Raw genomic sequence first — 11,958 nt, forward strand, 5'->3', positions numbered from 1 at the left:
GAACAAGAGTAATGTTATCTTTCCTATAGTCAAGTGAATCTTGCTTTTGGTGGAAGTATGTCCTTTATTCCAGTCATTTTCTGTTTACAAAACTAAAATGGATGGGAGTGAGAAATGAATGTTTAGTAACATTTAAAGAAACTTGTGGTCCCCCCCCCCCCTCGCAAAACTCAGTAGCTACAGGATGCATTCAAAAATTTCTTCCTGTTGTTTTCTACTGTGGACAGAATGCTGTGGAATTAGATTGTTAAATCAATACATTTTGGGAGAGTCTTATTATGGATTAACAACTGAATAGTGGATTTCCTAATTGCTTCAGTACAGTGGTGGGTTTCAATTTATTTCACTACCGTTTTGCTCATGCTTCTGCATATGTGATGCTTCTGCGCACGCAGATCTGGAGCGAACCGGCAGAAACCCACCTCTGCTTCAGTACTAATATAAGAGAATATTTGCAGTTCAGGGTTGAACTGTGGAATCTTTGTGCTCTCTGAGCTTGGTTGTTTCCTTGCAGACATTTCATTACCCAATTAGATAACATGTTCAGTGCTAAAAGGGAGTGGGGTTTGTTCTGTTTATATAAGGTGGATTGCCCTGTCAGTGTTGGTGGGAGTATTTTCTTCTTGATTGTTCCTTGATTCAGCTGTGGTTTACTGGTTTGATTACTATGCTTCATTACTATTTATGACTGCGCTTCATTACTATTTAAATGGCAGCAATACTCTGCATTTTAAAAATGCCAAAGTAATTTATCTTGAAGTTGCATATTGTAGCATCAGGACAATACACAATCTCCCAACTTCTCTAGATTCTGAAGTTAGGTGGAAATTGGTCCATTTTTTTTTGGCTCCAAAGAAAAGAGCAGAATATTACCACAGGCATGCAGTAATGACATACTCTAGAACTCCCAATAATTCAATACATAACTGGTGTCTTGAATTCATAAAACTGAAATTTCTTCCTGTACTGTGGACAATTGATTACCACAGCAGCTCATTCTTTCTGAGATACCAGTGTAGTTGGGTTGGTTTAGAAGACAGGACAAATTGAGAAAGCGGATTTATCTTAAAATAATGCTAACATTTAAATGCATGGCAATTTTGAATTAAAAGCAAAGCTTTCTGCTGATGCTAGGTTTTTTGAAGGGAACATATATCACATACTCTTCCATCAGAAAAATATTCTGAATATTTTAATAAATTGAACATTATTAAGTACTGTAGTTTAGAAACACGCAATGTTAAGTATGATGGCTACTGAAATGAGCACTTGCTCATTTTATAACCTGGTAGGATCCAAAATGGTGGTTGATTCATTTTTATTGGATGAACGCTCCATTGGCAGAGTTAGAATTTTCAGATTTGCACAAAAGCATTCAGATAAAATAACTCTGGAAGAATTATATGAGTAAAATATGGTCATGTGACATTCTCTTAGACTGGCCTTTGCTTCGTGGCTGCTTTTTGTGTGCATTATAACGTAGGATTAATTGTTCCTATTGTACATATAGAATAGGAATGAAGAGCTCTGCAGAAAATAGCAGGTATCTGCGTATCATGATGTGATTTCTTGATTTTAATTGCAGCTATCTTGAACTGTATTTCTCAGATTTTTTTTAAATCTTATCTTCAAATATAAATAACCTCTTCTGCAAATTTCTCATCCTTGCTAGAAAAATAAACTACTGAACTTCAGTGTGATAATTGGAATGAAGATACCAGTTAACAGTGCACTAAAAATACCCTTTACTCTTAAATCTAGATGGATTCTGTGAATTAATTTCATTGTTTTAACATTATGGATCTTTATTTTCTGTGCTTTCATAGTACATCTTCCTCCTTCTCAATCACTCCAGTAACCTTCTTAAAGACATGAAGCTCTGATAACCTGTGAAATAAAACTTGAATGATATATAAGAATTAAAGCCCTGTTTAAATTACAGGTAAAATTAAATGCATTCCCAGTATTCACCCTTGAATTTTGATAGTCATTTCTTGCTTTAGGTCTTGTTCTAAGTTCAAGCTTCAGGAGCAGCCTAATTATTTAATTCCAAGGCCTCAATTAGAAAGCACTTCCCTTTGTGCTGAGGGGGGTTAGTATTCTCTGCTTCATCACATGCAAATCTGATGGTTCGTCACATGCAAGAAATTATAGTAGATGCTTAATAGGCAAGCAGGGACTGGATCCCAGACATACTCAAGTATGTAATAAAAAAAAGGATGAAGTGTGGGTTGCAGGTCAGATATTCCATGTGTATAATTATGTGATCAGCTCAGTTCTGTACTGTGTACTACTTACTGTAAATCATGTATTTGGTATATGTGAAAAGTCTAGTTTTTCTTTATGGTAATATTTTAAGTGTGCCAAGCTTATAGTGTATAAAATGATAAGGCTGAATATCTTCCTCTAATTTTTTGTATTGCTGACTCATGAAAAGTTGTTGATTTTTTAAAGTATATATTGTTTTATGTTATTTCGAGTTGCTTTTCTAAGGTTTGCATTCAATTTGTGCAAAAGGATAAAAGAAAAACTGTGGGGGTTTCCCTATCTCTCTGAGCACATTTGAAGTTGGTGACAGGGAAAGCTACAAATAGACTCTTCCAGCGATGTATTGCTGACAAATGGCATTAGATTCAACACTAAAGTGTCCAAGTTTTATTTAATATGGTTCAAAAGTTATTTTATCCTGAATTCATTTGTTTCTGCAGAATTGTGTATTCAATTCAATGCACCTAAAGTTCATTTGACCTTGAGAATTTCAGGTAGCTTTGGTTTTTGACCTGGTAATATTAGCTGTAAACTGAATATCACTGAAGTTGCCTGCACCAGTTCAACCAACTGAAAATGTCTAGTAAACATAATGCTATTTCCTTTTTCCGATTTGCAAAATGTTTGTCTGACCTTTTAATTTTTTTAGTATACAACTAGAAGTTATCCTGGATTTATTACTTTAAGGAGGCATTGTCAGCAGGAAAATCAATAATTTTCTTAAATCTCTCCTACTCATCCCACAATGATTAGAATTGTGTTGCAGGCAGTTTTGGACTTAATAACATTCATTTAATGAACTATTCAAAATTACAACGGTATAACAAAGTTACTACTAGTCCATGCACTTGCAACTGTTGCAGTGATCACAATTTTCAATCTTCCCAGCCAGTTTGCAACAAGCAAATCCAATGGGGGAAACTGGATTCACTTAACAACTGCATGATTCACTTAACATCCAGTGATTCCCTTAACTACCGCAGCAAAAATAAAGGTGGCAAAATTGGGCAGACCTCACTTAATGACCACCTCATTAGTGACAGAATGTCGTCCCAATTGGGGTCGTAAGTCAAGGTCTACCAGTACACCATTTATTTTATATAACTGAGTTAAAAGTTTTCCAATGAATTTGCCTGGATTAGTTTCTTTAAATAATTTAGTATTTAAGAGCCATGGTGGCACAGTGGCTAGAATGCAGTACTGCAGGCTACTTCTGCTGACTGCCCAGAAGTTTAGCAGTTTTAATCTCACCTGCTCAAGGTTGCTTCCATCCTTCTGAGGTGGGTAAAATGAGGACCCAGATTGTTGGGGGCAATACTGACTCTGTAAATCGCTCAGTGTGTGCTATAAAGCACTGTAAAGCAGTATATAAGTCTAAGTACTGTTACTATTGCATGGGATGAATTAGGCATCTCTTCCCTTTTCCTTTTGTTCATATGTTTGAACAGAGGCAAGCCCAATGGTGATCACTTTTGCAAGGAACAAGTGTATTATTGGCTTTTTCATATGTACTGTGGTATTTTTCAGTTTTGGAAAAGTCAAAAGGAAACTTCCAAATACATACAAAAGGACGCTTAACTGGGAAAATACAATAAAAATGAGTGCTGCTGCTCTTTTTGTACCTTGCTCCTTATTGGAAATTGAGACTATTTTTTAGACACATTATTCATCACAGAATACTTTTGTATGTACATTATGCAGTGGTGTAATGAGACAGGATCTATTTCATACTTTTAGTTGAGGCAATACTGAGAACTCCCAGTTAAGAAGATTCACTTGGATACAAATGTATTTTTCCAGTATCAAGCTAGGGAGCTATTAATAAAAAAGGGTTTTAAATACTCTCACTTACAGCTCTCAGGTTGGGGTGGTGGTGGTGATTCTCATTATAAAATGACTTATCAGTATTATGGGTACATGAGTCTATTCTTTAATTTACTCAGTTATTAGGTGGACTCCAATAATTTTCATGTTAGCAGTAGGAATTTTACCCCCTCCCAAGCCTGAAAAATTTTGTTTTAAAATGTCCTCTGACAATGCCATGTTTCCTTTAGTGAAAGCAGCTGCTCTTTTAGGAAATCGATGATTGGACAGAATAACCTGATTAAACCAGGAAAGCAGCAGATTGTGTAGGACAGGGAGAGGTTAACCACACATTATCATAAAAATATTTGAAAAGGATCAAATTGAGGCTTTTTCAGTACCACCAAGAGCAACACAAGTTAACATTAAGCATAATATACTTGGAAATTAGAAGTTAAGTGGTATGTTGAAAAAAATCAATTATTTTAATGGTGATTTTAATTCCAATTTTGTGTATGTTTATTCAGAAATACATGCTATTAAGTTTTTGGGTCAAATTTGATACAAAACCTGAGGGGGAAAAATACCTGAGATTGTGCAATCATTTTGCACATTAGCTCTATGGCTCTTTCGTTGTGTTTGTTGTCTTATGCTCCACTTGTGCCAATATATATATGGAAAAATCCTTTCAACGCGATTCAACAGATTTCAATATTTTTAAACAGCTGTGTAACAACGCAAATATAGAAAATTTTATATCAAAATGTGGCTAGTGCTTTTTTTTCAAAATGCCTATATTAATGAGTACATTTGTAAATTTAATTTTGCTTGAAGAAGGGATATGCATGGTTTATTGTAATGTGTAATCTCCGGGCTTCAGGGAATCTGCTGTTTGTAATTATGGTGAGGTTTGGAATATGAAACAGAATTTTCCCACAGCATAAAAGTAACATTCAATGTAAAGGATTTTTTTTAGCAAATACTAGAAATAGTGCAAAATAAAAATCATGAAATTCAATTTATTCATAATAAAATTTTATACTGAACTTCTGCATTAATGTCAATTAGCCTTTCTTTAATTCTGCCCATGCTTTACATGGGTATGCCAGCCAAAACAAAATGCCCAGGAAGCTAATGAGATGAAGGAATAATGATACTCTTTCAGAACTTCAGCATATTGAATACCAGACTACTAAAAGTTGGGGCAAAGATACCTTCAAACTCATTCCTGGTGATCACATGAACATACCAGTAGAATTATTTTTTTTAAATAGATGGGGCTTCCATTGGGGACCCCAAATACTATATTTGCTCTGCTTACTTTCAAAACTAGCTAAGGTCAGCCACTGCTGCAATCATGACATTATCCTCATTTCAATTTTTTTTAAAGTTTTAGGAATGAACATACACATATTCAGAGCTTCAATAATTTAATAAACAAACAAATCTAGAGTGAAAATCAGTCTTACTCACACAGGTGGAGTAAAGCTATAGAGAAGTGCAGCAAGTTTCAGGTTTTAGCACCTTGAGAAAAAGTCCTTAAAGTGTTAAGACAGAGTTTGGGTGTGAACAAGGGATCATGCTTATATAACAGTACTGAAATTTCTCTCCTGTTTTTCCTCAGAAAGAATGGGGAAGTCTTAGTTATTCACCGAATTCAACTTTAGTGGACTTAAAGCAATGACAAGATCTGAAGGATTTCAAGGCAATTATATTGCAAGTCCAAAGGCACTGACAATACAGTACATAGTCTTGTTCTCCCATCTTACAGTGCAGGCTCCTAGAAAACAAAACAAAGCAAAACAAAAAAATAGCAAGCAGTTAGTCACATAAACACAAGATATAGATTAGTGCATCTATACTGTAATCCAGGCATTTAAGTCTGTGGTAAAGCTCTTCATAAGCTTGCATAATACGTATAGACAAACTCTACTATTATTTAAACTGTTTGGAAGCACATCCATTTACAGTTTTCTGTACTGCCTATTTTGAACAGTAAGGGAGAGTAAGTCATCACAGCCATGAGTCATGATCAGGTAAAAGCACTAGAACCAAAAGTTTGTAAATGCAGTAAAAATATTTTACTCAAAAGAAAGAGCTTCCAGAATTATACATTTTTTCCCTTTAAAAAAGTTCAGCAACACCAATTTTGAAAGAGTTTTATACCATCAGCGGCATTGTCCCAGAAGCAAGAGTTTGCAGTGTGAAGTCCAGCCCCATTTTTTTGCATAATCACACAGGTCACTAGAAATTATAGAGACAAAATACTGTTAGAAAAAAAAATCATTTTTCCATGTAACACAATTATATCTGATTTTGCAAAGGATATAGAGTACATGAAGTATTACCACAAGTGTTCAGACTAATTACTATCAGAATCTCCCCACCTTTAAAATTTCAAGCTTTAATTTTCCGAAAAAATTAAAATGTCTGAAAAGCACATATTTAACTTACCAACATATTTGAATGGTTTCCCCAGTTTTGTCAACTGACTTAAAATCTGCTCCACAACAGTTGTAGTCCATTGGTTCACCTTGCTATGCAGATATGCATTGCCACCTATTGTTCCTTCTATGGCCTATAGGTAGAAAAAGATTAAGTGTAGATTACTACCAGTGGGAAGCTTGCCCTCCTATCTATGTCACTTGCTAATTATAAAAAAGGAATTGGTTCATTTGAGTACATTTATCAAATATGGCTAAACATAACACAATACAGCCCAGTTTTGTCAGAAGATACACATGCAACTATGCAAAAAAGGAACCGCCATTTTGAAACTATCTTGCAATTCAACATATTGATGCTTACATCTCATCAATTAGGAAGCTTATGGAAGAGATTCTTGTTTTAGTATGCAATGAGTTATATTCCATTCCACCATCTTGCCTCCCCTAAACTGGCTTCCACTAATAACAGTTCCATTCGTCTGGTTATTACAGTGCCTACATGGTATAGGGCCTGATTATTTGAATGTTATTGAACAGGGACAGCCTTTCCTTCCTTCCATCCAGTCTATCATTCTTGCCATCTTTCATTTTAACTACTGTAATGTTAATTTCTTTGTTTTGCAGCCAATAAGATTCTTAGCAATGGGAGAAGAAAAACAGCATAACCTACTGCATCAACTCAAATGGGATTATTCTTATTCTCTTCAAATCAAATTAAACCTTTCTATTCGTGTCTTAATGCAGACCAGCCGCAAGTAATCCCCTCTTAAAATAAAATGGGTGTTATCAGGGCATGCTTACATAGAGATTATGTTTATATATTTAGCATGCGTATAAAGTCTTTGACTGTCATTCACTGCATATTATCAAGCCTTAGTTATTAAGGGTATTTTTTCCTCCTGAAGGATTTTTAAAATTAGCAAACTATTACTCAGGGACATTTACATTTCATAAGCCTGGGAATTCACAGAAATAAGTTTGTCTCAGAGATTATTTTTATAGATTTAGCAAATTATTAACTGTAACATAATTTTTAAAAGGATGTCTTGTGCTTTCTGTATTGTAATGCTTAGCACAACAGGGCATGTTCTAAGCTTCCTCTGAATTGTTAGGGCAGTTGCTATAACAAGAGATTAGCAAATAAGACACTGGTATCTTGACAACTATTAACCAGACTATAATCTGCGCTAAAATAAGGAACTACATACATGAACTATATTAACAACAGCTTTGAAACAGAAAATGGTTTCATTCCAATGGCATAAATGGGAAGGTATAATTTTTACATTCCATCAATAAGGATTTAGACTAAACTATCCAAAAGAACATTAAGAATTTTATTACAAAATATTGAACTGAAATGGATATGGAGGAAATGGATATGGTGGAAACGCATGCATGTAGATAGCAATAACTTGAAGACACTGAAGAACCAGTTGTAGAATTGGGAGTCATGGCTAAAGAGTTTGTCAAACTTTTTGCCTAAGTATGGATTACAATTTATGACAGAATCAAAGCTACCTACAAGAAAAAAAAATTGTCATTATCTGAGAAATCTGAATCATGATGGGAAAAAAAAGATTTCATAGTTACAATTTGCTAACAATTTGTTGCTGAAGTTGGGAATTAAAAGAGCAAAATAGTCTCTTCTGCCTGAGTGAGCCACAAGCATGGAAATCAATTCCCACTACGATTTATCTAGATTTAATAGGTTACAAATTGTTAGAGGCCAGGTCTAATTACATGACAAAAAGCCCTGAGCTGGATATACTATTTCAAGCAATAGTAGTATATTTTATGAATGCAATTATTTTAGGACATCAAAAGATACATATTGGCTGGGATTCAGAAGTACCTAGGCCAGTGATGGGTTGCAGGTGGTACGCCCCGGTACAGGCATACCAGTGCCTGCCCAGGCATGATACTATTCTGGTACGGTGCTCTGGAAGGCCCACCTACCTTCTCGTCATCCTTAACTGTCTATAAACTCTTCAGCACTTCCATGCACGCGCATACAGCACTGGGCAATGCTTCACCGAGCAGCTGGAGTATCGCGGAGGTGTCGCTGGAGGGTAAGGTGCATGTGCGCGCTGCGCACGTTCCTGTGGAGGATGCCAGGCCCATTTGCAACCGTACCAGTTGCAACAGGATCCAGAACCCACCACTGACCTAGGCATGTGTCCATGAAGTTATTTTTCTGTGTTAACCAACATTATGCAACCATCAAAAATAAGTCAGAAAAGCTGGTGTTCAGAAATGGAACATACCTCTGATTTTCAGAGTTCCCCTTTTCTACTTATTCTGCCTGGCCCTTTCCTCCAAAGAAAGGAGAAGGTAACAGAGAGCTTTAAAGCCCACCTAAAATGTCATTAGAAGGAATACTCAAGGGATATCCAGAGTTTCTATCTCATTGTATGCAACTCCTTTTAAACCCTGAAAACCTACTCCTGAAGATAAAGATGCTCCATAAATGGAGAGCTTGATGCAGTTAAAACAGGAGTCCATCTCCATTTGCACAAACATTTTCCACATAAACTAAATATTGTTATGAAAGCAGCTTACCTACTTTGGTTTAGTTCCTAATGGTTTTATTTAGGAACCCTACAGCATTACTTAAAAGTGGTTTCACAGTTAGGACTATTGTGGAGCTAAATTACAATTTCTTTGAAATACCTCAAATGAAATAGCAAAAATTGTACTGAAATTTATAGGATTCTATAGAATGTGGCAAAATGTAAGCTGGACTTTGCTACCATTAGATGGATTCAGAGCGGATTAAACAACTGTATTCACTGAATGAATTTTGGCCAGGATCGTGTTTCTTCTAAAGGAGGTTGTCTGTGACTGGCTGTGGTGGGTTCCTTCAAGCTTATAATTCCTGTTTTAAAAGCAGTGGAAACCATAATCAAGGTCTGTCCAATTCCAAGTAGTGTGGGGTTTCAGACCTACCCAGAGTAAGAGGCCCTGATAATAACAACCCATATCCTGATTATGATTTTGCTGGAATGCTGCAATATGCTGACCAGCCTTTAGAAATTATCTGGAAGTTGCAGCTTCTTCAGAATCAATGAGCCAAACTACCAGCAAAGCAAACCCACTATTTTTGTCGTGTTTACTAAGAAATATTTCTATGATTATGCAAGATTTTATTCCCATTAATAAGCAGGCTTATACTTAAAATTTGGTGCAAAATTTATTCCTCAAGCTGTAGAAGTGCTAAATTCTTCTTTTGAAGGGAGACACAATGTCATGCAAACGGTTGTTTGGTACAATAAAAAATATAAACTATTAATAAAGTGTTAACTGGCAGAACCACCTTCCTAAAAAAAAACTTGACCGAGGAATACAAGAGATGTAATAACAATGCAAGATCATATTAATGTATAAGGACTTACCTCTTTTATAATGTTGCTTACTTCATCCACAATAAATGCAGTCTTTTTTTTTAAAAAAAAGCAGAAATATTTAAATTACATTATGCAAAACTAAAAATAGTGTCACGGCAATAAATACGTCACTCATTCAATTGACATAAGAGCATAGATCTGAGAGCACTTACATCTTATTTTGACTTAACAGTCATTATCACTTTCCTAGCCTCTCACAAAGAAGCAAGGAGCAAGATGCTGCATATTTCCTTAAGTATATAAATGACAGATATGCCAACGTAATAATCAACATGACAATGTTATTCCGGAGGCCCTGGTTCCCCCCCCCCCCCAAAAAAAATCATAGAGCTAGGATGAGGGTAGAGCTGAGAGGGTGTTTGATCTGCCATGGGGTGAGGGGTGGGGAATACTCTTGTCTTTAGTCATGTTTTTATGGATTGTTCTTGCTGGCTAGAATCATTTTATGAGATAGGCGGCCATATAAGTCATATAAATAAAATTTAAAAAAATGCATAAGTGCAGACATTAATCACAGAAAAAGAGCTATTTTCTCCTCCAGGATATTGTTATTTTCTGCAGGCATTACGGCTGCAACCTAACAGGTTCCCTGCATGCCTAACAGAGACATGGCTTGACTCATTGGGACAGTGAGCTATTTTTATTTTTTAATAAAACTTTGAATTCTTAACATGAGCCAAAAGCAACACTCTCATCTGGTGATAGCTGCGCAGGATGATATATATATAAAAAGGTAAAGGTTCCCCTCACACAAAGGTGCTAATCGTTCCCGACTCTAGGGGTCAGTTCTCATCTCCATTTCAAAGCCGAAGAGCCAGCACTGTCTGAAGATGTCTCCGTGGTCATGTAGCTGGCATGACTGAACGCCAAAGGTGCACGGAACGCTGTTACCTTCCCACCAAGGTGGTTCCTATTTTTCTGCTTGCATTTTTACATGCTTTCCAACTTTTAGGTTAGCAGAATCTGGGACAAGTAATGGGAGCTCACTCTGTTACAAGGCGCTAGGGATTCAAACCACCAAACTGCCGACTTTCTGATCGACAAGCTCAGTGTCACAGCCATTGAGCCCCCCCTCTCTTTATGATAATACATAGAGATATTATATATATATATATATATATATATATATATATATATATATATATATATATACATACATACATACATACATACATACATACATACATACATACATACATACATACATAATATAGGGAGGGAGGGAGCGAGGGAGAGAGAGAGAGAGGCAGACTAGACTAGAATAAGAGTTGGAAGGGACCTTGGAGGTCTACTAGTCCAACCCCCTGCTAACGAACCCATCGCCCCGCATTAATCCGGGAAAGAGCAGCGCGCCCATGAAAGGCCGCTGGGGCGTGAACGAACGACATTCCCCGCCGCCTTTTGGAAGGCGAGAAAAGCCCAGGCGTGGGCGCGTGGGGAAGAGGAGCAACAATGGGGAAGGGGCGTGTCTCCACCGGAGGGGCTACCCGGAACCTCTCTTTCTCCAAAGCTCCGCTACAGCCAGGCCTGCGACGTCCCGGGACGAAGGTCTTCCTTTTCGCTCCGGAGACGCGTTTACCTCCTCGGCAGACTGGAGCTCATCCATCGTCCTCCTCCTTCTGACTCAGCTCGGCTCCAACCCCCGCGCGTTCGTTGGCCGCTACGCGACGAACTCCCTCCCTCCTCCTCTTTTCTTTTGCGGTTGCGCACTGCGGTCGACGCGTTCAGCCAATCACTGGACGCAGACAGGCAGTCCCGACCGGGGAGGTGGGGGGGGTTGCTGGGCTACGCTTTCGGCTCGCGGGGCCCTTTCAGCTTCCACCGCTTCCCCTTTCCGGATTGTGACGTGTAGTCTCACGTGGGAGGTTGCAGGCTCTGCTTGCAACCGCCAGATAGGAGGAGATGATGGATGCTTCTTCCTTAGTTGATATTCAAGTCCTCGTGTTTCCAAGTACAGGGGTCTTTAAGACTTGTGGACTTCAACTCCCAGAATTCCTCAGCCAGAAGTTGGCGGAGGAATTCTGGGAATTGAA

At 37.4% G+C, this 11,958-nt stretch overlaps 1 protein-coding gene across 1 annotated transcript; it reads right to left on the reverse strand.

Moving 5' to 3' along the window:
• Positions 1 to 3,777: 3,777 nt before the first annotated feature.
• Positions 3,778 to 11,711, reverse strand: DYNLT1 (dynein light chain Tctex-type 1). The gene is made up of 5 exons (XM_032216361.1): positions 11,505 to 11,711; positions 9,914 to 9,955; positions 6,526 to 6,649; positions 6,238 to 6,315; positions 3,778 to 5,851 (listed from the first exon to the last, which is right to left on the reverse strand). Exons 1-5 carry the CDS (start codon positions 11,529 to 11,531, stop codon positions 5,781 to 5,783), a joined length of 342 nt encoding a protein of 113 aa, XP_032072252.1. The 5' UTR covers positions 11,532 to 11,711; the 3' UTR covers positions 3,778 to 5,780.
• Between the last annotated feature and the right edge of the window lie 247 nt (positions 11,712 to 11,958).

Source organism: Thamnophis elegans, chromosome 4 (genome assembly GCF_009769535.1).
Source record: "Thamnophis elegans isolate rThaEle1 chromosome 4, rThaEle1.pri, whole genome shotgun sequence".
Taxonomy (NCBI): Eukaryota; Metazoa; Chordata; class Lepidosauria; order Squamata; family Colubridae; genus Thamnophis; species Thamnophis elegans.

Excerpts from the sequence above, each read along its gene's own strand:
- DYNLT1 (XM_032216361.1), bottom strand. The coding sequence starts at position 11,531 with ATGGATGAGCTCCAGTCTGCCGAGGAG. Across the intron at positions 6,650-9,913 it reads TAAGCAACATTATAAAAGAG|GCCATAGAAGGAACAATAGG; the intron begins GTAAGTCCTTAT and ends TTCTACCTATAG. Across the intron at positions 6,316-6,525 it reads GAAACCATTCAAATATGTTG|TGACCTGTGTGATTATGCAA; the intron begins GTAAGTTAAATA and ends TATAATTTCTAG.